The 27294-nt window shown below is 50.8% G+C and overlaps 1 protein-coding gene across 1 annotated transcript in view; it reads right to left on the bottom strand.

Moving 5' to 3' along the window:
• The window catches only part of CACNA1B (calcium voltage-gated channel subunit alpha1 B), a 253389-nt gene that overhangs the window by 158479 nt on the left and 67616 nt on the right, over positions 1–27294 (bottom strand). The window contains exons 4-5 of the mRNA XM_026049162.1: positions 4786–4877; positions 4203–4355 (exon numbers count right to left, since the gene is read on the bottom strand). Coding sequence (XP_025904947.1) covers positions 4203–4355; positions 4786–4877 — 245 coding nt within the window. The remainder of the gene's footprint in view (positions 1–4202; positions 4356–4785; positions 4878–27294) is intronic.

Genomic DNA, 27294 nt, shown 5'->3' with positions numbered 1-27294 from the left:
CACAAGCGAGCGCTGCTTGGGGAGAGCCCCTGAGCTCCCCGGGTCCGGGTGCCGGTCACAGACGCACGAGGAGCCTCTGGCTCCGTGCCAGGGCAGGCAGCAGCTCCAAAGGGGCACTGCTCTACCGTGCAGCTCCAGGCAGCAGGGAAGAGCATCCAGCAGGGGCCCYGGAACAAGGATGGCCACGAAGAGAGACCCCCAAGAGCACCCAGGAGCAGCAGCTCTGCTCGTCCTGCACAGGGGCTGCTGCAGGCACATCCAAGCCCTGTTCTCGCTCCTCTTCCTTGCCTGTTGCAGCCCTCCACAGGCCTTATAAGCGCCGATAGGGAGCAGTTTAAAAAATAATGGGATGGGTTTTCAAAGCAAATAAATAAACTAGGCGATATTCCTATTAGTACAAAGATGCAATTCCAGAAATATTAAAGGGCTTTAAGAGTAACGTGGCATTTTGGGGATGGAACCCCGAACACCCCAAAACCAGGTTCACCAGGAGGGAAACAAAATCAACACTGCCAATAACTAGGAATCAATTTTTACACAAAGAAAAGCCTGCAGAAGGAAAGCAAGACTAGCCACTCCAGGCTGTGTCACAAGTGTGCGTGTACGTGCAYGTGTCTTTGACCTGTCCCTGTTGACCCAACATCTCAGCCTGCAGAAAGAAAACCCCAGAGGTGGCTCCTGAGGATTACTGGTGAGCACACCTGACAAGAAGGGCCTGCTTTTCTCTCTGCTTGGCCTTTTGCTACTAGGTAATACTCTGTAAATGCAATACATATCTACTATGAGAAGYTTTTTTTCATCTTTTAATAGCGGACAGAACCAGTCCCTATGCCTATGAATGGGAATCAGAGAAGAGAGTCTCATGGAAAATTGTGAAATATTCTGATGCCCTCCTTTCTGCAAGCAGCTTCACAGCCCTTGGACTGGGCTGAGGACATTCACAAGAGGCTCTCCTTAAGCACAACCCTCTGTCAGCAAAGCACAACTGCACGGAGGATGCAGGGGGAAGGAAAGAAATCATGCATCCCCGGAGAAATGTACAGCCAATAATTTTAGCCATTTTTTCAGCAAAACAAGAGGTTTCCACTAGCACAGATCAGTCTATTGGGYTAAGCAGAAAAGGCCCTTAATCTTTTTGCTGTAGTTTGATCCCCAGCCTGCCTCCTCGCTGCAGTTTAGTGTTGACCTAGGTGGGAGTACTGAATTGGCAACACTTGCTGTTGACAGTTCTACTTGGTTCCCTCTCTGATGAGCTGAAATAGCTACTGGTACCTCTTCTGCGTCTCTTGGTTCCAGTAAAAGTCTCAGGTTTCTGCTCACTTCAGGGATTTGGAACAACGTTAAGCCTGAGCATCTTCTCCACCAATTTGCTACCTTTTGACAGAGGCATCTCTTTAAAGAGGTTTATATTTCCACACTCGAGTCAGTGCTTGGAGGCCGTGGTGGTATCAGGCCTTGGCTGGGTAATGAACCTCCTTCGAGCTGATGAGCACTTAGGTTTTAAAAGGCTTGGCAGACGAGATTGTGGGATGCTGCGCTGCTCCTCTCACAAGGGATTCCAGCTCCAGGAAGCCTCACCACTCTGCCCTTCCAGAAACACCACAGTGCCATTTCCTGGGAAGCAGGTGGAATTGATCCCTACGATTCTTCCGACAGCAAGCACACCAACCCCGAGAAAAGAACAGGACGGTGCCTGCAAACACGGACTCCTTCCTACAGGATGCAAGAGCAGATTCGGAGAGGTGCAAGCGGCGACGCCAGGGCCGGCCCCGCTCCCCTCCCGTGGAGATGCCAGGTGCCCTGGTGCAGAGGAGCGCAGRAGCAGCCCAACGTTTTCTGGCTGCACTCCCCATTCCTAGCTGGTGGCCACCCGCAAGCAGCAGTCACTTACACACGACATTACACGTGACAAAAATCTGTTCCTTGGCACACGGAACTCTTGGTCATCATGATGTCAGAGAGAGTTGTCTGCAGAGGGCACAAACAGGACTGCACTTGGTGGGGTTTGTTCCTCCCTTTTAAGTTAACTAGTTTCTGGAAAAGGCAAAAAAAAGAATCACTCTTATCTTTAGTCTACTGGCTAAAGCCAGACTTGAGGTGAATGTGCCTTCAAGCTCAGTGGCACTCGGCCTGCAGCCACTAGCTGCAAACTAGGGATGCCAACAATTCTCCATCTCGTTCTGGGGTTGCAGCTTGACAGATCTGAAAACATTCTTCAAAACAGGCAAGATTCTTCATTGCTTTCTCACTGACATCTCAGTGAAAAAATCACCCTCTTCCTACACACCAATATTATCACCATTATTATTATTATTCCTATGCAATCATGACAGTAGCCTAAGCAATGGGCTGAGCCCTGTCCAGCATTGCACTGAATACACACAGAGGAAAAAGACTCTTCCTGTGCTACAAATTCAGCCCCAAAATTTCATTTCCTCTGCACATCATTGTGCTTTGCTCACAAGCAGTCTCTAAACAGAGCAACACAGCAAGAAAACAATTTCATCCTGCTTTTGCAAAGCCCTGTGTAAATGTAATATGTTAAACTATTTCCATGTTGCTCTTTTTAACAAAGAGGAGCGAAGGATGCCGAGAGATTTAGCTAGGATGCGCTTTGATTACACTTTGAATACATCAACAAAAATCAATAGGAAGCTCTATTAGCGATAATCACTGAAAAGTATGAGACTGTGCTTTAAAGACACTCAATTGTACCTTAAATTGCAGTCTTCTGGAGAGAGGAAAAATATTTCCATCTGTGGTAGCCCAGATAACCAACACATATTAGCACGGTTGCAATAGAAATATTAAAAAATACATTAAAACATGTATTTTAAAACATGCTCTACTAAAACATTGATATCAAAAAGTTGATAAACTTAAAAATACGTCTTAAAACAATGAATTCTGAGCCAGGGAAAAGCAGCTGGCTTCCACACAGCAGCGGTGCCAGCTGAGGCTCTTTGGACATTCCTTCTCTTGGGGTTTCTCTCAGTCACGGCGCACACTCACTCTGCAAGCACAATCTCCAATTGCCTGGCTGCAGCGTTTCTTGTGGACTGCCAGGTTTCGTCCCCGTCGTTCACCAGGGCTGTTAGGAGCCCCAGCGAGGGCCCTGCCGAGCTGCYCGTCAGTGCTAACGATGCAGCGCACAGCAGCAGTGCTTCCAAGCGCCGTGTGCTTCGTGGTGCCCGTGCACCACGGGGTCCCGCTTCCGAGCCCGAGACCATTYGGTCCTGCACCTCTGGAGCGGTTCATGCTTCTGCACGGGCCCTCTTTTACCTTGCAGAAGCTGGAGACCCCATTTAAAGGACATTTGTATTCCTTCTCCATCTGTGGGCTTCCTGCCTGCCATCCATATTCTGCCTTTCTTTCACTTTTTGGCTGCTATCAGTATTTCCAGCCTTGCTATATAACACTGCAATGGTTCTCCCTTACTTGTGCAGCTTGCCCTAGAAAGCTTACAAAAAATTAATTGAATCAGCAGCTGCTCATACAGCCTAAAACTGCTGAAAAGCAAAATGGACAAACCCAAACAAACAACAACCACCCTTACGATTAGCAGGAACCAAGGAAATTTGTTTCTACATTTCTAATGTGCAAAGAGATACTCCCATGCCAGAAGGTCCTAATCACATTCATTTTGCTCTTCAAGTCAAAGACGCCACGATGGAGTAAAAGGGAGAAGAGGATCTGCCCCAGCGTGCACAGAGCTCTATCTCTTAGAGCAGCTAGGCAAGAGGAGGAGGTGAGAGGGGTATGGAAGAGGAAAAGCAGCAAGAGAGCAGAGAGAGGAAAAGGATCCGACAGCAATACAAAGTAAATAGGGAAATGAAAGAAAACAGAGGATAAAAAAAAAACAAGGAAAACTTTAAAAACAAAACATCAAGAATGGAAAGCAGAAATACAAGGAGACTTCAGAAAGCCTATCAAAGTTCAGGCATCAGTGCAACAAAAGCCACAGCTACAGCAGAGGAAACAGAGAAAACTGAACCCAAGTGGCTGTGCTGACAGGGACCCGAGTGCTCCACAGCCCCGGGCAGCCCGGCAGCTAGAGGCAAAGTGCAGTCATCAAGATGAATCCTTCTCCGGGAGGCTGCTGGGACACCCTGGGATCAGCCCCTGCTCCCGGCACTTCTTTTCAAGCCAGGCATATCTGCACTTGGTTAGCRGAGGGAAGGGAGCCTCTTGCCAGCCCTCACCTGTCTCATTGGAGAAGCAGGTCTTGTGGAACTTGCCCATGTAAAACTCCAGCCCGATGATGGCAAACATGACGATGGCGAAGAAGAGAAGCAGCCCAATCTGAAGCAAGGGCACCATTGCCTTCATGATGGACTTGAGGACGACCTGCAAACCTGTGCGGACGAGGAAAAACACATTGTTAGAGAGGGCAGCCGGGGTCGGGCCGTGTCTGCCCACGGACCCGGCAGCCAGCGCGGCACTAACTCTCCCCATCACTACAGAACCAGGCCGGGAGAGGTCCCTACTGACCACAACCACTCCGAGGTGGATGGAGACCTTAATGACGAAACCCAACCGGGCCCAAGCCTTGCCCGAACGAGCGGCCCGGCCCCTGCGAGGGACAGAGCAATGCCCGAGGACCCTGAGGGGCCAAGGGAGACTCCTGATGAGGCCACGAAGCAACGGCAGACGGCCCCGGGCCTGGCCGAGCGCAGCCCGTACAGGGCTTCATACAAGGAATTGCCCAGAAAAAAAAGATTCCCAAGCACTCCAAGGCTACAGAGCAGCACTGGGCAACGGGGAGAGCACTGTAGTGGCACTCACTTGGGATGCCTGACACAAGCTTCAGGGGTCGGAGCACTCGGACAGCTCGCAGGGTCCGCAGGTCAAAGTCAGTCCCAGCAGTTGCCAGAATCCTAATCAGGAAAGAGAGAGAGAAAGGGGATTGAATGCAAGTTCCCATTTCCAAACTGTGGATAAATGTTGTGTAAAGCCAATAAATTCAGGCTGCTGCAAAGTTTATTCCTGTCATTACGTTGCAAATCGTGTCCTCTGAAAACAAACATTTCACACATTTCTCCAGAGCTGCTGAACCTCACACATGAGAAGAAAACCCAGCGTATCTGCTGGCATTGTGTGGCCACTCACATGGGCAGTAGGCCTGGTCCTGGCCCTCACAGAGCAGCACTCTGCTCTTTTAGCAACAGCTGCACCACTTTCCAAGAAGGAGACCCACAGAAAAATAAACTTCCCCAGTTAGGCAAGAAAGTACCTGTCAGAGTCTTTCCCTACAATAACATTAGAGGCCCTCAAATACTGAAGTCTGGTATTTCCTAGAATCTGAAGCAGTTTCTAGATGTATGCTTCACTGTGTGTATACAAAAACAAGCTTTGTTTAGAGCATCTCACTTGAGAGCAGAGCAATTCCTCTAATATGAACTCAGTAACTCTGGTGTGAAGTACAGCTCCCAAACCAGAAGGGTTCTTTAAACCTAGAATTACTCTATGTGGAAAAGAAAGTGTCGCTGTTCACCGTTTCAGGGCAGGGTAAAGGAAGAAATTTTGTCAGGGTGTCCACAAGCTATCAAGAATGCACATTCCTTAAACGAGGGACCTGCAAGGCACACAGCACCCCACAGGAGGGGCAGCAGAATTTTGCTCATCGATTTCTGTACCTCTTCTCTTGTCTCAACAAAACCTATTATTGATTTGGGATAGCGCTCCTCTAMCACAAGCCAACTAGGCTGTTAGTCCAAAGCAAAAACTCACTCACAGCTCCCCACTAATTGCTCAATTTAAAGCAAGTTTGATGTGTTTTTGGTGGCGTTTTTTTCCCTCGGGTTAATTTAAGGCAGAAGGTGCCAAGCAGGCAGAGCAGCAGTGAGATCTGTAAGCACTCCATGGCCGAGGTAAGGCTGGACACAGAACCACCATTTGGTTTGCTAACCAAAATTGCTATCCAGAAGGGCCCAATCTTGCTAGCCACATAACCCAACCATAACCTCGCTTTCACGAACCTTCCTGAGAACTAGCACAGCAGAGGGACTTGGAAACCAGGTTTAAGACTAAGTGAGATACTACCCTGTGATAAAAACACTACCCGTGACTTACTGACTGACTTAACGGTGCTGCCAAGAGAGGGCCAGAGAAGAGCGGTATCAGCATTACTGTACGGAAGGGGCCAGACTCAATCAGCAGGAGGTGCTGGAGCTCAGGAAAAGCATGCTGAGATGTTGGACAGCAGCAGAGGYAGCACAGGCCAGGACCCGAGGAACCAAGTATTTATTCTGTAGGACACCTGTTCCTACAGTTCCGTGACCAGAAAATTCACATTACGTCAGCGCTATCAGTGTAGCTTGAGCACAAGCAGCAGAAGACAATTTAAAGCAAGAACCATCACCTTCAGAGGCTTCTAATTTAATCTTCCACACCCATGCCAATGATTTCATTCCTCTCCTCCCTCTCCTCCACCATCACAACTTAATTGCTCACTTATAAACCTGGGTAGCCTGGCAATAGCACACACTCGCAGGCAAAAGGTAATCTTAAACGTCCACCTTGGGTTCCTACCAAAGGCACAATTAGTCTCCAGTGAACCAAGATGGATCTGTGTTGCCATTAGGCAGAGTCCTGCCTCCCAGTCTAAGCTGAGAGGGGGCTGCCTGATATGCCTGTCATTTTGTTCATAAATTGAAGGAGAAAATGGGGGTGAATGGGGGGCACTGTCAGTCCAAGGGTACCAGTCAGTGCTCTGGTGATGATGGCGAGTTCTCCAGGGGGAGATTTTCATTCCAGTGCCACATTCAAACTGGGTTTGATGCTGAAAATAGTCTGCTCAAATAATGGCAAACGCCTCTAGGTGCCAAGAAGCCTAAGCATTTATTAACTCCAACACTGTCAATACCGTGCTCCTCTAGCTGATTTATGTCAGATATCCTACAGTACACCACGTCCCGTAGCTGACACGGCTCATACGCAACTAGCAGTGTGACTCTATGAAATATCTGTGCCCATACACCCATCGTACTGTCAGTGCCAGGTCTGACCATGAATCAGACACTCTTGAAAACCTCTGAAACTCCAGACATTTTTTACCAAGAAAGAAAATAACAATAACAAAATACATATAATAATAATAAACAAAATAATAAACAAAATAATAATAACAAAATACATAGGATGCATATATATAGCTGTATCCTAATAAAACCGGGTGCAAGGAACAGAACAGAGGGGAGAGGTTAGTAGGACTAGAAATCCGTGTTTGGGAGTTGCAGGTGAAGGAGCCAGTTCTGCTGAGACCTCCAGCAGGGAAGGCCCTGCGTGGCCGAGAAAGCCCATGCGGGTGCTCAGCCGCACGAGTGAAAGGCAGCAACTGGATGCTGGACCATCCAAGAGCAGCCTGGGGAGAGGAAGCTGCTCCTGTGTCGAGACCGTTTTGCTCTGCAAAAGCGTTGCAAGGTCACTGCCGCTGTGCCCACCATTCCCCTGCAGTGCTCCCAGACCTAGGTGCAGAGCAGCACCCATGCCCCAGGGATGGAAGGAAGGGTGTAGTCAACTTCATGGCATTTCCACAGTGGAGAAAAGCAAGGAATGAGAAGAAAGTCCCACAAATAATTAGCAAGCCATTTCTTTGTACGTACTTGTTAAGGAGCAAGGAGCTCAGTATTTTTATGTACTGGTTCAGTAAGACACACATTGGCATACGCTGCTGGTAACGCATCTCCTTACTGAAATGCTGATCAAAGAGTGCAAGAAAATGCCTCCAAATTCATTCAAGCTTAGGCACAGATCTCTAAATCCTGCAGCTTGGAGCAGGGCAAAGCTAAGCCCGCTCCTCAGAAGCGCTCTGAGCCCGTCTTCCTCCTACTTTCACTGCCTTTTAGTGGATTTATTATGTCTTTTCCAAAAGATCTCTTGGGAAACAGGTGACAAAGGCTTTTTTGTCATTTCCCCAGAGGTGGCAGAGGAGGGGGAAGGAGGAACAAACACAAAGACTCCCTGAGTGGAGAGCCAAGAATAAACGATCGCAGCCGAGGGGCTTTCTSAACATGTCTCTGCTTAAAAGGAGCAGCACTTTGGGGCCAGCATCAACAGAGCAGCAAACATCTGCAGATGACGGAGCGTGTTTGCTGCCCAGCCGCCCGATATCACTGCTAATAAATCACAACAGAGACGGCATGAGGGCTACAGGAGAGAAGCGTAACTAGCTGCGAGYCCAGCAGCTTCAGGATGCCTGCTTGGGAGCAGATAATGTAGAGCTATAACGAACAGTAGCAAAACAAAGAACAACACTACTGAACAGATCTCTCTAGCGCACAACACTGGTGCTAGGGCAGCTTCTATTCCAGGAGAAATCTSTGGCATAAGTCGTAGGTGTTTTTATCTGAACCTTTGTATTAATCATCAACTCCAGCCCTAGAAAACACGTGGGAGCAGACAGCGCACAGGACTTTTTCAGAGACCTTAGTCTAAGCACCTCCTTCTAAGAATGGAACCAATCTTGCAGCAATTCTGTTCAGTGGGTTTAGGAGAGAGACAAAACATCCATGCGACAGCTTCCCCTAAAGAAAGCAAATACCAAAATAGCTAGCAGCCCTGCGTGTGCTATTAACAGAGAGCGCAGGCCACAGCTCCAGGCCCAGCTTACACAGACGCGCTGCCTAGCCCCGGTTTGCCCAGGCTCCGGGCAGCGCGGGCACAGRCCCGCGTCACCATCGCCGCCGTGACCAGCCCGAGCGCCCGCACCATCCTCCCCATCACCAGCCCGACGTGCAAGGCACACCCAAGGCCAAGGAGAAACAGGTATTTCCTTTGAAATGAAAGATACCGTGGAATTAGTTCATCTCTTCCTGGAAAGGCTGGAGTTTTTGAAACGTAAAGTTCATTTTAAATAGTAAAGCTTAAAGCTTTAAATAGCAAAGCAGTTTTTTTTCTCAAAAATATAGGCAGATCTTCAGAAACCTATATTTATGTAGGTTTCTCTCCTATATATATTAATAATACATATATTATATGTACATAAAATATAAATATATATATTTATATATTAAATATATTTTTTTCTGTCCATTTCTTCCCGTCTCCATTTTTGGAGGCAGGGGCTGTTTCTCCAGACACTGTTTGGCCACAGAGGGCTGCTCTGGCTGTTGTTGATGGATGACTGAAATATTTGAACAAAAAAACAGCAAATGGCCCATTCCTGGCTGGAGCTGCTGAGACTTTCAGGGTTGAGAAATACTAGGCAGTTTAAAATAACCAACAATCTAGCCACACACAAGGCAAGCCTTTGAATTAATGATTCTTTTTTGGAAATGCAAGCTGCTGTAATGTCTGTCCTGCACAATAAATTGCTCTAGACTGACTCAGACCTCAGCCCACTACGAGCAGATTCTTGGACTGTTTTTCTCATGTGCTATAGTAACAAATTTCAATGGAATTGGCCTTATTTAGAGACAGAATCCAGCCAAATGGCTGTCGCTTGGATGACTGATTTTCAACCTATACCTAACCAAAAGGAGTGAGTTTCTATCAAAGCATCAAGAAGAGAACCATGCCTGCGTACAYGGGTTAGCCAGTCCAGTGGGGGAATATCACACCACTTACGTGTGACASTCCTGGTCCACAAAGAGCTACAGGCCTTTCTGGGTGCCAGGAAAATTACCACGTGCTTTGTCCGCATGAAAAGCGGACGCAGACTGCTGCAGGTGCAGCACGTGCTGGCCAGGCGCCCCGCGGCCTCGCGCACAGCCCCGGGGCACGGCGGCGAGGGAGCGGGCGCCCGCCTGGCTGCTCTGCAGCCCTGCTCGCCCACCAGCTCCAGACGCAGCCCAAACGCCTCCGCCACGAGCAGCGCGGTGACGCCGCTCCGCGTCCCTGGCTCCCCAGCTGCAGCACAAATCCGCACACGAGCGGGGACGGGAGCTCTTGGAAACAGGCCCTTCTTCCACTCAATCCGATTTCACGGCGTGTAAGCTTTATCTTGACTACCAAAGACACACAGCCGACACCAGGTCTGAGTCGATAAGTAGATCTGGCATGCTAATTGCACTGTTTAATTTATGGCATTGCCGGGTTCATCTGTTGGCTCCATCCCTCCACGAGCGACCTCCCCACCAGCTGTCCTTAGTCCCTCTTGCGTGCAAGGACCCAGCACGCGGGATCTCTGCCTCTCCTTTGCACGGCCAGCACCAGGTCTATGTATCCAAATGGGTACCTGCACGTTACCTCTACACCCAGTCCCGTTCACATCTTGGATCTAGGGAATCATCCCTGATCTAGGGCATCACATACAGGGCTTTGGTCCACCAGAGCAAGACAGGCTGATCTGCCAGCTGAGATAACTGTGTTTGCCCCTAAGCTGAACTAGATCTATCAAAACAGCCTTCCTGCAGTGCAGGATGAACAGCTCTTTAGCTGTAAGAAGAGAATGGGGAGCAAGGTAAAGCAAAAATCCCTCCAGGGGAGAAAAAAAAAAAAAAAAAAAAAAAAAATCAGCAGTAAGGGGCTTCTCTGCTCCAGAGACATTCAATCCAGACATCCAATTATTTCCTCATCCTACCACGCACCAAAACGGTGCCTTTCTGAGCCCCTTCTAAAATTGCCACCAGCTTTCAGGGCACTGACCCACAGCACAAACTCTCCTCTCTAYCACAGAGAGGACCCAGGGTCTTTGCAAGAGACACAGCAAAGCGACAGCAAAAAGCCTCCCCCAAGAAGTGACCCGAGACCCAGGCTCCTGACTGACTCCTGAAGCAGAGTAGAGGGAGAAGAAAGGAAGAGCAGCATCTGCGCACGCCGCCCTGCTAAAGCGGGACGAGCAGCCACCAAGCAGCACGCTTCGTTTAAACAAAATGAGCTTTTACAGAGCACAGAGCGGAGGGGCTGGCTGCTGCCCAGGCTGAAGGAACACGTTCTGGTACAACCCAGCAATCGCTCAAACAGGTCCTTGTTGCGTTAGGTAGGAGGACACYGCATACCAGGCCACAGAGGAGAGAAGGTAGCAAGACAGCTGGCAGGAAAATGCACGCGTCCAACACATTTCACTGAGCTCTTACTGGGAAAACCCACCACGGAAGAGTTAAAAAGTCACCCTGCATTTCACTGTGGCTGGAAAGTAGGTCATACCTTGAGTCTCACTACAATGGCATCAGACAGCTGCTTTCTGTCCACGGAAACAGGCAGCCGAGAATTTTGCTCCGGACACCAGGGGATGTGGAGAGCAGGAGCCGGGAGCCCACAGCACTTTTCGGATGCTCTTGGTGTCATACATCCCATCCTATCCTTTCTTACRCATGTGCAAGCAATGGAGGGTTTTAGCTCAGTGGCTGACGAGATTATCAGAGAGAAGGAGGGTGTTTCAGGCATTTGTATTTTAAGAGGAAAAAAAGTGAGGCAGCAACTAAACATTATTTGGGATTTTTGATTCATTTGTCAAATTCTAAAGTGATATATTCTGAGTTTTATTCCTTTTTAGCAAAAGCAACTCAAAATTCTTTTCACCTTGATCCAAGACAACTCTCTTTTCCAGAAAAATAAAAATCTACAAACAGCATTGGGGGCAGCTCTGGGCTCCCCAGGACAAGAGGGACGTGGAGCTCCTAGAGAGGGCCCAGCAGAGAGCGACAGAAATGAWGAAGRGACTGGAGCATCTCTYGTATGAGGAGAGCCCAAGCGAGCTGGGCCTGTTTAGCCTGGAGAAGAGAAGGTTAAGAGGAGACCTGATCAATTTGTACAAATACCCGAGGGGCRAATGTAAAGAGGATGGGGCCAAACTTCTCAGTGGTGGCCAGTGATAGGACAAGGAATAATGTGAAGAAGTTGAAACACAAAGTTCCACGTGAGGAAGAACTTCTTCACTGAGGGTGCCAGAGCCCTGGCACAGGCTGCCCAGGGAGGTTGTGGAGTCTCCTTCTCTGGAGGTCTTCAAAAYSYGCCTGGATGTCGCCCTGTGCCCCGTGCTCTGGCTGTCCCTGCTGGAGCAGGGGGTTGGACTAGATGATCTTTAGGGATCCCTTCCAACCTCAACCATTCTGGGATTTTGTGATTCTGTGGCGGGGAGCAGAGGGCTAATTAACTCTTGGTGTTACATTTATGCACCTTTCATGTCCACTCTTAAGGTCTTAGCCAGATGAGCCTTGCTGGCACAGCCAGGTGGATGAGGGCAGGCAGAAACAGGACATCATCATCATTCATGTCTAGATGTCCTTGCATCCTTGACCAGTCTGAAACCCCAAAACTTCACATAGCTGAACTGAGCCATCAGGTCAGAGATGAGATCAAAAAGAGCTTTCAAGTGTTACTGGCTCTCTTTCCAGATTAGCACAAAAATACCAAACATGCTACAGTTTCAGACTTAGATCAGAAACTAAAATTATTGGGTAAATTTCTGAAACCACCTCAATCAGCTCATGCTAATTCCATGAGCAGAAAGGGACGCCAAATGTAAAATACATCTTTTGCCCAGCTCTGCTTCCAAATGCACTACCTCTAGTAGACCCCTCCTCACAGCCCACCCTATGTGCAGCCTCCCTTGGCACCAGATAAATAAATAGAGCAAGTACCAAGCAAATCCCAAAGCTGCACRGCCATCAGGGTGTTGTTACACCTCTCCTGCCTGGGTCGTCACCACACTTGCCCTCTCAGCAGCAGCAGCATTTGGGAGGTTATGCCCAAGGAGATGGTCGCAGACCTTGTGGCTTGTCACCTCCAGTGATGGAGACCAGCCAAATGCTCTGTTCTGATATTCTGGTGACAAAAGTCAGGTTGTCCTAACAGATATTTAAGTGCAGGTGCCCACCACCCTCTGGTGCTTCCTAACAACCAAAGGCCACAACCGTGCCGAGCCAGTGGCTCAGTGCTTGTGTTTCTCACACACCTCATCTCCAGACCTGCTGGCTAAAGGGCCCAAAGCACAAGCATCATTTTTCTATTCTGCAGTAGTTGCCTCTTACTCACAGATACAGAGATACTGGCAGATGTTTTACTCTGGAAATAATTAGTCAGGCCCCAAGCCCACATGACTAGCCTAAAAGATCATTAAAAAAAATAGCATTTATTAGCATTCGAGYTTTCTCTTTGCCTTCCAGTTCCTTAGCTTTTGTAGGCAGCTGGGGTTACATTTTCAAGCTTTAGTCAACAGCTACACAAAGTCTGCATTTGCAAGTGAAAGCTGTAATTCTCCCCTCATCACGAGACTCAAAGCTTGGGATTACTCTAAGGCACAGATGCCATAAAACTTGCAATAATCTTGAGAAACTTGGCAAGTCTGGAGACTCCAACATCTCTTCTTTAATATATGCCTCATTTTAACTCCCCAAAGATACCATTCCTTTTCTCAGATTTTTTTATTATTATTATTTTGGCCAGAATTATCACAGCAAACATGTAATGTTGTTCTAAGGAAGACACAGTTTGCCAAGGCATGTAAAATATTGTGTATTCCCTCCATCTGCTTCTGCTAAATAAACCCRGGGCCTTATCTAATATAACGAGTAGATGCTGGCAATAATCGCAGAGCCATCTGTACCATGCATTAAACCTGTTGCAAGTTGRGCTGTGGACAYGAGAATGGCAGAATTTATTCCTTTCCTCCTGAAAACAGAAACTGTAACTTCCCYCTTCTGTTTTGTTTTGGGKTTTTTTTTWAWTKKTTKKYYKKKGGKTTTTTTTTTTTTWAAGGATACTTTAGCCTTATCAGCGCCTGTATTTGGTGCTTGGAGAACAGCAGCACACGTGCAGCACTAGGGGATGGACAACTCATTGCTAGTGAAATGCAATCAACTCAATGCACTCACGCACCTACCCTCTCCAGGCTGGTACTGAGGTTTCTGAGAAGACTGCAGAGTTTCTCCCACGTCCTGTCTGCTCTGAAGGCAGCATTTAGCGCCTATAGGAGCCACCAGCTATGCCGGTAGGTATTGCATCCATGACCATGCTCCTGCGAGCACCGAGTCACCAGCCGGGCTCCCCATTGCCTGTGCAAGGGGACGGAGCGGCCCTGACCCCCCTGGGCAAAGCTGCAGGATCTCAGAGGCCAGAGCAACGTCACTGAAGCACAGAAACACCATCTTTATATCGGGATAAAGGAATGTGCTTAAGTTAATTGGCAGCTCGGATAACAGAAGCTCTCACTCACTACTAGGTTGTTAAGAAGGCTGGAATTGCTGCAGATAAAAGTCTGGCAGCATTTTCATCATAAACTCAGGCTTTCTGGGCTGTATAATTCAACCATTAAAAAATACATCATGCTCTGGGCTGGAACTTGACCTGCGAGGCCCCTGCACAGCAGCAAACGTTTGTGTTTTCCACATTTCCAGAGCAGGCCCTTTGGGCCCGTCGAGGAGCCGCCAGCCTGCAGAACAGCCCTGGAAGCCTGCAGCTCTCCAGGCAAGGCTGGGCTTACCCCCTTCCCGCCAAACCGCGGAGCTCCGCTGCAGTCCTTGAGCAGGTGGGCGAGTTCACCTGCACACTGCTCGGCATCAAGCACAGCCCAAGCCAACCGTGTCCAGGGGTCAGCCTCCACCAGCACCACATCCACATTGCCTGCAGCAAGCCCGACAGTCGCACAAAGAAACGCCTGAATTAGGGGCTGGGATGGAGAAACCTGCAGGGAGTTTCCCAGCGCGCTGCAGCAGAAGCAGCAGATATTCTGCAATCCGCAGCAGTTTTCTGGCGAGGCAGCACACAGGGATTCAACATAGAGTGCTTTGGGATGTAGGCCAACAGCATCAGCTACTTTCTGTTGATACAGCCTTATTGCTGTGAAATGGTCCAGAAATCCCTCCTAGCTTTTCAGCGCCAGTTAAGTGTCTAGTTAGGGGCTAGATTACCTCAGGCTTACCTCCACCATCAACGGAGAGACCGCGATTCAGAGCGCAAGAAGAGAAAAAGCAGCCAAAAGCAGCTTTGACAGTGTCCRGTGCACAAAGAGCATGAGTCAGGTTCCACCAAGAAGCAGGAAGACCAGCACTGAGATCTAATCTGAGCTTAGGCTCCGAGCGAGCAATGCAAGTCACACCGCTACCTCCAGCACGCCTGTCTTCCTCTTTGTAACACATCCTAACTCGCACTGCATGCCTTAAGATGGAGACTTTATGTCTGGGGACTGAGCTTAAACTTCAGGGGGCCTCCGAGTACCCAGCTCTGCTCTTTGACCACTGGGCTCCCCAGAGAAGTTGCTCTTCTGGCCCTAAGGTTGCGCTCTGTTAAGTCATGGGGCCTTGCTCATGCCCGAGCAGAACAGGCCTGGGAAGGTGCCTGGGGGCTCCRCGTGCAGCCAGCACCGAGGCAGAGGAGAAGCTCCTAGCACTTTCCTGGGCAATCAGCATAAGTTAATTGAGAGTTTGCATAAAGCAGACCACGGTCTAGACAGCGTTAAGCTCTGAACAAGGAAGCTACGGCAAGGGATAGAGGGTAATTTCTATAGCAAGCAATTCTGACCTCTGCCCTCCTATTTATTATTGTGTGTTATTCCCTCCTCTGGCAGCCCTGGAAGCCGGAGGGAAGAGGCAGCTCCAGGGACGTGTGTCTCGGTGCGAGGGGTTGGGGCTGCCCTGGCACTCGGGGGGAACCTGCTGTTCTGCTCCCTTCCTTCGCTCTGCCCACATCCCCCACCAGGCGAACAAGGGCTGGAGCATGGCCAGGGCCTCGGCCATTAAGCACCAGAAACTACTCTGCTTTATTTAAGAAGGGGCTTGACAAGAAAGAATTAAAGGTCCATTTATTTTTTTCTCCGTTTAAAACCTTCATTTCACAACTCAAAACTAAGGAGCCACCTCTGGACTGGTAACTCAGGCGGGTGGGATGGTGACCCACGCTGGGGTCCCCCAGAGCAGCTCTTTGCACTGCCCTCGGTGCCCCAGAGATGGAACTACCCTTGTCTGCCCCTTACCCAGGTCACATTTCCTTTGGTCAGGGAGGGGACTGATAGCCCAACAGAGAAACAGCTTCCTACAAGGCTTCCAGATCTGTTTCCTCTGTCTGTTTTTAACTAAGGGCTGCGCAACCGGGAATTTCTGCCTTCACAAGAGAACAGCGAGGCTGCAAAACGCACCCGTGGCGCTGAAAGCTGGGGGATGGCAGCAGTAATAAGCACACCTTAAAAGATTCAAGTCCTGTCCCCAGATTGTTCTGCCATCTGCAGCAACTTGATTTCCTTCCTTCCTRCCTTGGTTGAGCATCAGAACAGGCTGTCCAGGGAGGCTGTGGAGTCTCCTCCTCTGGAGATCTTCAAACCCCGCTTGGATGCAGCCTGTGCCCCGTGCTCTGGGTGTCCCTGCTGGACCAGGGGGTTGGACCAGATGATCTCTGGAGGTCCCTTGCAACCTCGACCAATCCATGATTCTACTTTTCCACCTCTGCTGAGCTCCAGCACCCAGCATGGCAGCGTCACCATCCTATTAAGGAAGGCAGCGCTAAGAGCTCCTAAATAGAAACAGCAGGAAAGCCCAAAACGCTGTATGTGCAGCCTCTGCATTAAGAACAACCCTGACGAGATGAAAATAGGTGGCATTTTAGTGGCAGACCGAGCAAATTGAGAAGTATTGCTACTTCTTGGAAAAAGACACTCAGTAAAAAAAGACTTCTGTGCCAGAGAAACTTTCCCTCCTCCCCCCCCCCCCCCCCAAAAAAAATTGTTTTTTTGGAGAAGCATCAATTTCAGTTTTCCACTGGGAAATAACAAGACATTTTGGTTTCATTTTTACTCAGATATGACTTCAGATTTTGTTTTTATTTGGTTGTTTTCAGCTGCAATAATGCTGTAAAGCTGGTTGAAAATGCACTTTCCCTTAAAACTGGGTTGAAATCTCCCAGGGGAAACGGCACCTTTTGAAGTAAAACTTTTGGAATCGAGCTTTTTCCTTGGGTATTTCTCACTGGAGAAAAAGAATGCTTTTCTGAGCAGCCATCCTTTACTGCCCAGAGGGAGGCTGCCTCACCTGAGCCACTTCCCATCAGGATGCAGCCGGATCCTGAGCCTCTGACCGAGGGGTATTTGTTTTGCTCTGTTTCTCCCRTGCTCGTTTTAAGCACGCGGGCCCCAGGACAGCATCTCCAGCAGCAGGTCCCACCGGCGGGCAGTCTGTGTGCCCGGGCGGTGCTGCACGGACACCGCTCCTTCCCAGATGGATTTTGGAGGCTGAGAGCAACCCTGCGGGGAAACACTCCCCCACTCAGCTGCCCATGGCTCAAGATGACCCRTTGTACCTTGATAGTTACACAAGGGCACTGCTTGTCACAGTAACGTTCAGCAGGCCACACTCTTAGCAGYCCAGGAAGCTCCTTCACCTGCTTGCAAAGCTTAGGGATTCAGTAGATAACGTGTTTGCCCTTTCCTTTTGCTATCAAACCTCCACAGCAGCCTGGGCAACCCGACGTGGTGCAGTGGTGAGGGCGAGAAAGCTCAGACAAATGCAAGTTGTTGAGAAAGAAGGGGCTTTGCATCAAGAAAAGGSTGGGGAGCAAATGCTGTGATGGAGGCAGGCAAGAATCAACGAAGGAAAACACGTGGCAAGACACATCATCTTCCTGCAGGCAGGTCTTGGGGCCACGCAGGACACTGTGCTCAGCTCCAAGCCTTTGGAAAAAGCTCCCGGCAAAGCAGGAGCAGAGGGACTTCGTGGGAGGAGGAGAAAGGCAGGGAGATCAAAAAGAGGCCTGCAGGACACAACGCGACAAGTGCGCCCCTTGGCCAAGAGCAGACGAGGCAGCTCTGCATCTTGTGGCTGCGATAACTCTGCATCTGGGTTTTGCCGATGGCAAAATTTACAGACTTGGGATAGAGTCAGGATGGGACGTTTCACCTCAGACCCTGCCCCTCTCTAAAAAAAAAAAAAAAAAAAAAAAAAAAAAAAAAAAAGGCATTTAGCCTGAAGGATCCTAAAATCACCGACAGAAACGCCTGGACGGAGTCATCACGCAGCTCTCCCCGGGACACTGCTCCCTCTTTCTATTTGCTCCAGTTGCATGGGAAGAAAGCGCAGGGCTCCGTTCGGGCACATCCGCTGGCATCCATCTAACAGTGCTTCTACCTCTGCGCTGCAGTCACAGYGAGCACGCACACGTTTGATCACAGCCTCTGCAGATCGAGGCCTCGTCAAGSCCCCGTGAGACACAGAGCAGAGCCCTTCCCTTCCAGCTGCCTCATAACGGCAGCGCGGTGCTGCCCCGTGCCCCCTCACAGGAGCGACTCGGGTACACGCCAGGCTGCTCATTGCCATTCATCCTCAGCATCCTATGCATCACCCCTGCATAACGAGGGCCCTCATCCTTCCATCCTGCTATTTCGGCCTCAGCCACGCCAAGCCGACGCACCAGGGCTGATGTCCTCCCTCCCAACACCATCTAGGCAGGGCTTTCAGATTCCAAGCATGGGATCTGCCTCAGAGCAAGGGAGGCAGAACYATCGAGCAGAAAGCTGAGGCCATCCAATTCTCTACATTAGTGGCAGGCTACGGAGGAAGCCTCTGGAGAGGCTGGAGCTGCGCGCACCGCTCCAAGAACCGTACGGAAATCAGAGCAGGCTACAACACCATTAAACCTGCGCCACTTTCCTTTTCCCGAGTCAGGGCCAGGAGGAAAGGGGTTTTCCCCTCTTTCATTTTCTTCTCTTGTTGCAATTTCCTCCCTTGTTACACGAATGAGACAGCAGGATTTTCATGCCTCTTGCACTGTGTGATTCTGTAAGAGGAAGCGGCACCGCTCTGACCTTTCCCAGGCTTCCCAATGGGACCAGCCGTCCAAGAACTGCTCGCCCTCCCTCTGCGCTCGCGCTGGGGGCAYGGGGCAGCGTGGAGACCATGACAGCACCACGTAGCTCAGAGGCAGGACRTGGACGGGGCCACTGCAGCCCTCCCCTGGGGCAGGAGGGCAGAGCTGGTTCTTCTTTAGGATCCATCTGCATCCTACAGGAAGGGCCAGGGCACAGGGAAGCAGGAGGGTCAAACAAGCAGCCCTGGAACAGGATGGAGAGGGGAGAGCAGCCCCCGCATGGAGGTCCCAGGAAAAGAGTCTTTTGAAAACCCAAAGAAGATGATGGTAGGAAAGCATTTGTCTGCTGGAGGCCAGAGTCACCAGAGTCACCCCGCAGGTGCCATGGGGCAGACACCTGCCTTGGAGGGCACATCTCACAACCCAGGAACACCCAGGAATCCCCAGGAATTAGGGCAGGAACCRAGGTCACATTCCCATGCAGGGCTTCCAGGTCCGCCGTTGGTCCAGGACCAGCCCAACACCAGCTACTGGCCAGGTAGCCGCGTCTTCCCCCACGGGCTTCTCCCCGTGCTCATTCCCAACCTTCCCTTTTCCCAAGTGTTCAACCTGCGCTCRCCTCTAACAAACTCCTCCATGGCCAGGGGGATGGGGAAGCTGCTCCCGTTGCCACAGGCAGCTGATAACCTAGTAAATTGTAATCTGTGCCTGCTATTGTATTACCACTAGGAGTACACGGATGGAGATAAAAGGATCACCAGCCCCACCGTAATTATATCAGAAAGGTAATTATCTCCTCTGCCGCTAGACTCTGCGCTTGCTTTTTGTAACCAAGTTCCCAGCTAATRTTTGCAGCAATGGGACCAGCCACCACAAAATCATTGGGAAATGTAAAAGCTAATTGACTGGTTCACATCCAAGCAGCAGAGCATCGAGGCTGAGGAAGAGAAAGGAGCAGGGCAGCGTGGCCTCGAGCAGGAGTAAATCGGAGCGTCCGATTGCTGCAGTTGTTCGTGTTTCATGAGGCCCTCATCCTGAAGCAGCCAAGGTCTGGGGGCACTCAGTCTCACCCCAGCAAGGAGCAGCTCCCACCACCAAGAGCTTTCAGCAGCAGCATCCTCAAGCTTTCAGCAGCAAACACCCCAAATCACAACCATTTCTTCCCAAATGCACCTTTCCCTCAAGGCRTGTGCCTCCGAGCCCACCCTTCTGACGGCCTCCTGCCAGGAGGGCTGGCAGCATATTAGAAATAGAAAACACATCATCACCTGGTGATGCTGTTGACTTGAGCAGTAAAGGAGAACGGCAGCTCTGCCRCCACCACAAACCAGCTCAGTGCTGCTGTCCATGGGGAGCAGCCCACATGGGACCAAGGAAAGTCASAGACAGAAGCAGAGGAGCTTCCATGCGTCCCCCAAGAGTGCGGGTACCGCCGGCCCGCACCCCACAGCCCGCTCATCCCAAACCAGCTCTCCGTGTCAGTCGGGATGTTGCCTTCCTCACTCCTGCTTGGACATGTGGAACCAGCACTYGGCCTCTTCCCTGGCAGAGGAGTTTTCGGTCCCGGAATGAGCCAAACGCAGCTTTGAGCAAGCACGCCTTGTACTGATCACACCGCGACGGCCTCGGCTTACATGCACCGCATCTATTGTTTCATGATGGTTTTTTTATGCCTTGGAATATTACTGAGTAGAATAAAATTACCATTTAAGACACTTAATTGTACTAATTATAATCATTTGACGAACGCGTTGAGTAATTACTGCCTTGATCCAATGCATAGTTGACCATATGATCTCCTCTATAGTATTGCCACCAGCCTTTCTTTTATCCCCCAGSAGAAGGAGGGAGGACTGGTATTTGCAAGTGTTCTCAACAGGATCAGTTCGCACCCTAAATGATAAACTTCAGCGATTGGAAAACTATCCTAGAAGCTCAAACCAAAGACATCTTTCTGCTGAGATTTTTCCAGTTAAAATTTGTACGAATTTCAGTAGGACCAGAAGTTTAGTGYCTTTGGGCCACTGCTCCACTCTCCAAGAGCTCCTTGTTTGAAGATGGACCTAGACTATCCCAGAACTCCGGGCCCRGCCCTCAGAAACCACCCAGTGCCCAACACCTTTAGACAGACACCAACACAGACGGTCACCTCCCTTCCCGAGGGCACTCGGCTGGGCCCCAGCAGACCACCTCTGCCCCATGGAAGGGCTCACAACATCCTCAGCAACACAAGGATCCATTTTGCCCATGGTCTCATACATCACAGCACTTTATACCACTGTGTCGGTGCATTTTATAGAGTCATATGCAGAAGCCTCATCCAGTATCAGAGCTTTTCTGTGCCAGGAGCTCCCTACTCCTTCAAGGACGTGGCACCCATCCCAAAGAGCCCATGGCATCGTCTCTGGCACCAGTGACCCTCCTGAGGAGGCCTGACCCAGCCAAGAGCCATTCGGAGGAGTTACCGCTCCCCGATGAGCAGTTCTGAACCGCGTCCTCACAACAAGGCACGGGGATAATGCCGATTGCATCCSGAGGGGACGCCTGCCGCATCCCCCACCTGCTCCTCCTGCAGCATCACCTCACAGCACACAGCTCCAGCTAAGACCATTAGCGGCTCTGCAGGAAGCACTTGCAAAAACCCAGCCAGCTAATTCCAGAAACTGCCTCGAGAGGAACCTGCCATGAGCTATACATAGAGATGGGGCATCAGGGAGAACAATTTGGGTGGAGATGGTGTTTTATTAGGTTTAAAACTTCCAGTCTGTAAACAGTTGTCCCTCAGGTAGCTCCTAGGTGCAGCTGGATGAATCTGGATGAAATAAATGGTAAGAGGTGGAGGCAGATAAAAACCAGCTGTGCAATTCAGTACAATGTTCCTTCCACCTGGCCTCACCGCACCCCTCCATTCTTCAAACGCAGTGGTTCACAGAGCCCTGTGCACTTACAGAAATCTTYCTCTACTCCTTTGGAGATCTGTCCCAATCAGCGTTTCCTATGGGACTCGGGAATTGCACAATAGCAGAATTTATACRCTTCCAAATTGGGCAGGGCAGAAACTAGCCAGGTTCACATCTGGAGAACCGAATGGCCGAACGTGTTGCTTTGAACCCATGAAGTTATAAATGCACAGATTAAAAGTAATTCTCTGACCGTCCGTAGCCGCCAGCTCCACGTACCCAGGCAAGGGACGGCAGGGGAGCCAGCACGTCCGGGCAGCGCCGCGCGGGCAGCAAACACCTCCACGCGCCAACCAGGGCGGCGCAGCAAGTGACCGTGCGAGGGCAGAGCAGGGGGTGCCGGCGGCCCCCGCGGCTCTCCCGGGCAGCTCCGCTCCCGCGCTCCCCTCCTTGAGGCGGCACCGTCGTCCGCTGCAGCGTTGGGCTCCCCGGCGGGCGCAAGCTCAGCAAAGCCTCCGCCGCTGCTCGGGCGCCCGCCTGCAGCCCAGGTAACTGACTCCTCCGCAGGCTTCCACCTTCTCCCCGGGCTGGGAAGATGAAGGCAAATTGCGCCTTCAGAATTCAAGCTGGCTCGTGCCGCCCATGCCAGTCAATAAATCCCCTCCACGCCTTGGTTTTCAGCACGGCGATGAGAAGATCAGGCCAAAGCACTTGTGGAAATCTCCCTCTCATCTGTCACACAGCTTGCTCCGAAACATGAGCATCCTTTAACCGGCCTTTACTTATTTATTTAAGCAGGAAAGGAGAGAGGAAAAACAATCCAGACCAGGCTGTGTCAGCAACTAGGAGCATGAAATGTCTGGCAAGAGCAGCTTTATAATTGGAGATTTGCCCTGCCCTTCTCTTCTCCCACTGTGGAGAGAGAAGAAAAAAAGATTAAAAAAAAAAAGCCTTGATGACCAGCCACCTCTACGAGCTTGTGCTGGGCAGGGGGAGCCTTGGAGGATACAGGGGTGAAGGACTAAATCCCTGTCTCCAGACCCCTGTTTGACAGCAGCAGGAAGAGGAAAGCACGATCCCCCTTCCCAACAAGGGCACGTTGCAGAAGGCACAACCTGCCTGTTAAACAGGAGTTCGCAGAACAGCACTGCAAAGATCTCACCCATCCGTGATGGGGCTAATGAGACCCTAGGGGTACGAGGTAACGAGGCCCAGAGCTGCTGGCGACAGGGAGCTCTGCATGGAGACGTGTTGGTTGGAAGAGCAGACCCAGGAGAGCTGCAGGCACAGGGAGCTTGGACAAGCAGCTGCGTGACGCGGCCCAAGGACTGCAGGCAACCTGCTAGCAAAAAGACCTATTCCAAGGGATGCTTGTTTCCACAGACCTGGGGCCGCCTTCTGCTCTACAAGTGCCCCTACAAAGGAGGAGGCTGCGAGATAAAGGAGCTAAGAGAAACTGCTTTGCATTAACACGTTGAAAGGAAGCAGGGGGAGTGCGTTCCTCAGAGGTCCCTGTTGCACGAGCCRAGCAGGCGCAGGGATGAAGGTGGATGCTCGCCCTGCTGAGATCTGGATGTCACCTTTGTATTTGGCTCCCCGGGCACGAGCAGCACCGGGTGCTGCAGCCTGTGGGCTRTCACAGCAGACGCGGCCCAGCTCAGCACACAAGCGTTTGGGTGCTGTGTGCTTCCAAGCCAACTTGCCACCTAATTCCTTCAGCCTATGAAGGAGCCTTTCACACACCACAACCYGCATTCAAGTTGCTCACGCCTTCTCTGCAGCCCTCAGCCTTCTCACGTGCACCACACATCACCAGCCCAACACTGCAACCATGCTGTCCCCCAGTGACCCAAGCCCACATGCACAACTATCTGCACGTGCTCCACTCCCCATCTACAGTCACTCTCCATAAGCCCTTCCTTTGCACACCCAGCTATTCCCAAATTACCCCATGTTAGGTGACACTGATATGTGTTTTAACTCTGGAATCACATACTGCAATTTCTATAGCACCCTGATGCCACATGCTTTTAGGTTAGGCCAAATACACCAATGCTAATATCAATTTACTAATGAGATTGGCCCCTTATAATCAGACCCTGTTAAGTGACTGTAACACTAAGAAATGCGTAGCCAAATACAGGGTAGATCTCTAAGGACACTGAAGGCAGCAGCGTCTGGCTGTGGGGCAGATCTGCACAAGGCCACGGCAGCAGTTATTGACACCAAGAGGCCRCTCGGACAACCGCAGCCCGCACGCTTCCCATGTCCCAGGGAGTTTCCCACGGAGCCATTCTGGCAGAACAACCAAGTTCTTCCAGCACAGCCTTTTCCAAGGCCCCGTGTTAGGATGGGTTTTTAACAGCGCCAGGGACCTCCCATGTCATTCCCTGGTGAGAACAGGCAGCTCCCCTCTGTGTCCTGCCGCGGGGGCACCCAGCGCGGRGCCAGGACGGCGCGGACCCGCATCCCGCAGCGCTGCGGTCCGCGCTTGGCCCCTCGCTGCCTCCTGGGGCYCACTCCCCTCCACGAGGAGCTCCCACCTCGGCTGGCCGAGCCGGGCGCCCCAACGCCAGCCGCGGGCTCGCAGAGCTCCAGAGACCCCTYGGAGGCAGCCTGCAGCAGCGCTGTCGGGAGGATGATGGCAGCTCTGCTCAGGGACTCTGCTCGGGGACTCGGCCAGCAGCCGAGGAGCGGAGGCTCCGGCTCGACACGCCGCGGGTTCTGCCGCTCCTGCTAGGACCCGTGGCTGCTTCCCCTGCCCTCCGCAGAGCTGCCAGGGCCCCTTATCAATTACAGCAGCCCGGCCCGTTCCCACTCCCGCCCGAGGAGCCTCTCTCCCAGCTCCTTCACTGCGAGCCTCTGCCTGGCTTCACTCTCAGGTGCTGGTGGAGTTCAAGGAGCAGCGGCCGATGCCTGTTCATATTTCACTGTCCTGCAGCAAGGGGCAGGAGGCCCCGCGTGCCTGGCAGCGCTTGGCTCCCCACGGGGAAGCAAGACCCGCTTCTCCCTGCTACCAGCTCCCCGGCGGCAGCCTTGCYGCTCGTCACGACAGAGGCACCTGCTCGGGAGAGGGGACACGACACTTTTCCCCTCTGAAGCAAAGAAGAAGGATCCCCGGGTCCCCTTGATTGGGGCATGGAGAGGCGCGGAGCAGCGCTGGGAGCAGCAGCTTTGCCATCTCCTCTGGTCCATCACRAGAGGATCCAACATCACCCCATTGATGCCATTCTCCGCTTCCTCAGGGAGGAATCCCTGAACACTTGCACCCCACTGTCTCCTCCCAAATCATCATCCCCCTGACCTTCTCAGTACACCATCCTGCTCATGGCACGACCAGTTCCTGGTCCAGATATACTTGCACTATCCCCATCCCACTCCAGCTTCCCATAAATCCCACCACTGGCCCGAGCCCCGCCAGCTCCCAAAGCAGCAGGGCTGACGTTTTCCAGCGATCCCCCAGCCAGGCCTGGGAAGCGTGCGGCAGCGGATGCCAACGCTCAGCTAAGCCCCTTCCTTCCCCCAAGAGCACCCTGGCACCGGCCCCGCTCATCAGAGCTGCTGCTTCCTATAGGATGCAAAGGAGATCAGAGAGGCAGACACACACACGCAGCAGCGCTAGGAGAGCGCCCGCTCCGGGCTCACGATACATGGTAAAAGTTCCCTGTAATTCCTTGTCTTTAAGCAAACCAATGGGTTTGAGCAGCAGTTGGATTTCTGTCACCTGGGGGCCTGTGACCGCCTGCAAAGAAACCTTTCCAAATGATACAGAGAACCTAAGGACGACGGGATGTGAAGGGCGAGAGCTGCCGGTGCTTTGCACCTCACTGCACCCGCTGCCACAGGGCACCCAACACRGCACAGGCCAATCAAGCCTTTGCTGCAGCTCGTCAGGGCAGTGCAAGAGCATTGCTGCTAAATAGTCGGATGAGAGCGAGTTCGGACGCCCAGAGACGCTGCCACGATGCCAGGGACCTGTGTGCAGTTTGCAGAGCCACCATAACCCTGCAGCGCAGCGTCCCCCACTCCTGCCCCCTGCTCTGGTCTCTGGTTCAGGAGTGCACTGAAGTGTGTGCATAATGCAATACATATTTATATATTTATATATAATATATATTTATATATAATATATATTATACATATTATATATATTATATATTATTATATTATTATATTATTATATATTATATATAATATATACATATATATAAATATATATATGAAGCAAAGAAGAAGGATCCCCGGGTCCCCTTGATTGGGGCGTGGAGAGGCGCGGAGCAGCGCTGGGAGCAGCAGCTTTGCCATCTCCTCTGGTCCATCACAAGAGGATCCAACATCTCCAACATATATATCCAACATATATATATTATATATATTATATATATTATATATATTATATATATTATATATATTATATATTATATATTATATATATACACATATATGTATAAATCCGAACTAAGGCGAGTAGCCGCTAGGATGTTTGGAGATTCACAGGCTTTGTGGGGTAAGTAGATTTCAATTAAAGCCATCCATAAAGGGAGAGGCCCTCTCTTTCTGTCTAAATCACAGCAATGCATCAGGAGGAGTGGAAAATGTATTTTTAATGATATACCTCAGAGGGTAGAGAGCCCTGTTCTCCTAGACCGAGGGGAAAAAGCAAATTAATTGATACAGGTCAGACAAGAGAAAGACTCTCAATTACTGCATGGTAATTACCCTAATAAAACTTTAAACACACATAAGCCAGCCTGGCAGATTTAGCCTCAATGTTAGCTAGCTAAAAAACTCTCTTCCCCAGTTCCTCGCCAAGGAGATATTGAGAGCCAGCTGGTGCTACCCAGGGCCCGGACTCAGCTGCGCATCTCGGCCATGCAAACAGGGCCCACACAACCCSCAGCCTGGGCTCCAACCAGGAACCACAGCGGGAAACAAGTTCTGCACATAACACAGTAAACCTTCAATCCACATACCCCCAGTCTCTATTACCAAAGCTCTGGTTTGCATCCGACATAGCATGAATTTTCCACCCACTGAGGYTGAGAAATATTATTTGCATTCCCTTTCTAATCATTGGGAATGAGCGAGAGCTGAGCAAACTCTTTCTGGAAAATCATTCATTGAAAGAAAATGTTTATGGACTGGAACCAAGGCTTGGGCTGACTACAGCAAATAGGCTGAGCCAGGAGAATAGAGGAACTGAAAGAGCAATCAAACATTTCCTTTTGGTGTTTCTAAATTAGCTGGTTCAAAACTGTTTTTAATTTCAGTAATTCCCCATATGTTGGTATAAACTAGCTTTAAAAATACATGTGAACAGTAAAATGGAGCAACACGTATTGCCACACCTTGTGAGAAAAGAAAAGAGAGAAGGTATCTAGAGTCCACTAAAAACGCAGTGTCCGATGATCCAGTTCATCCTAGATGAGCAGCAGAGCTCATTCTCCTCAGCCTGGTCAACAGAAATGGGCAATATCGCTCGGGGCCATCGTGGAAGCGAGGGAAGAGCTGCAGAGAGCGACTGCTYCCAACGGAGGCCGGCTGGGCCGCACAGGATCATTCCCACCGCCCTCCTCAGTAGCTTCTCACAGAACCTGTGCAGAGGCATTTGGTCACTCTGGCACGAGGGTGGCTCGGGGCCTGCCAAGCTGATGCTTAGGGCTCTCAGAAACACAAGGCTGGTTTCGATTCCTGTCCCCTCCAAAACCAAGCAGGGCTCTGA

Source organism: Nothoprocta perdicaria, unplaced genomic scaffold (genome assembly GCF_003342845.1).
Source record: "Nothoprocta perdicaria isolate Ctin4 unplaced genomic scaffold, notPer1 scaffold_6, whole genome shotgun sequence".
NCBI classification, from domain to species: Eukaryota; Metazoa; Chordata; class Aves; order Tinamiformes; family Tinamidae; genus Nothoprocta; species Nothoprocta perdicaria.
Note: the sequence above shows the minus strand (reverse complement) of the source record. Positions and strands in the feature narration are given on the sequence as shown.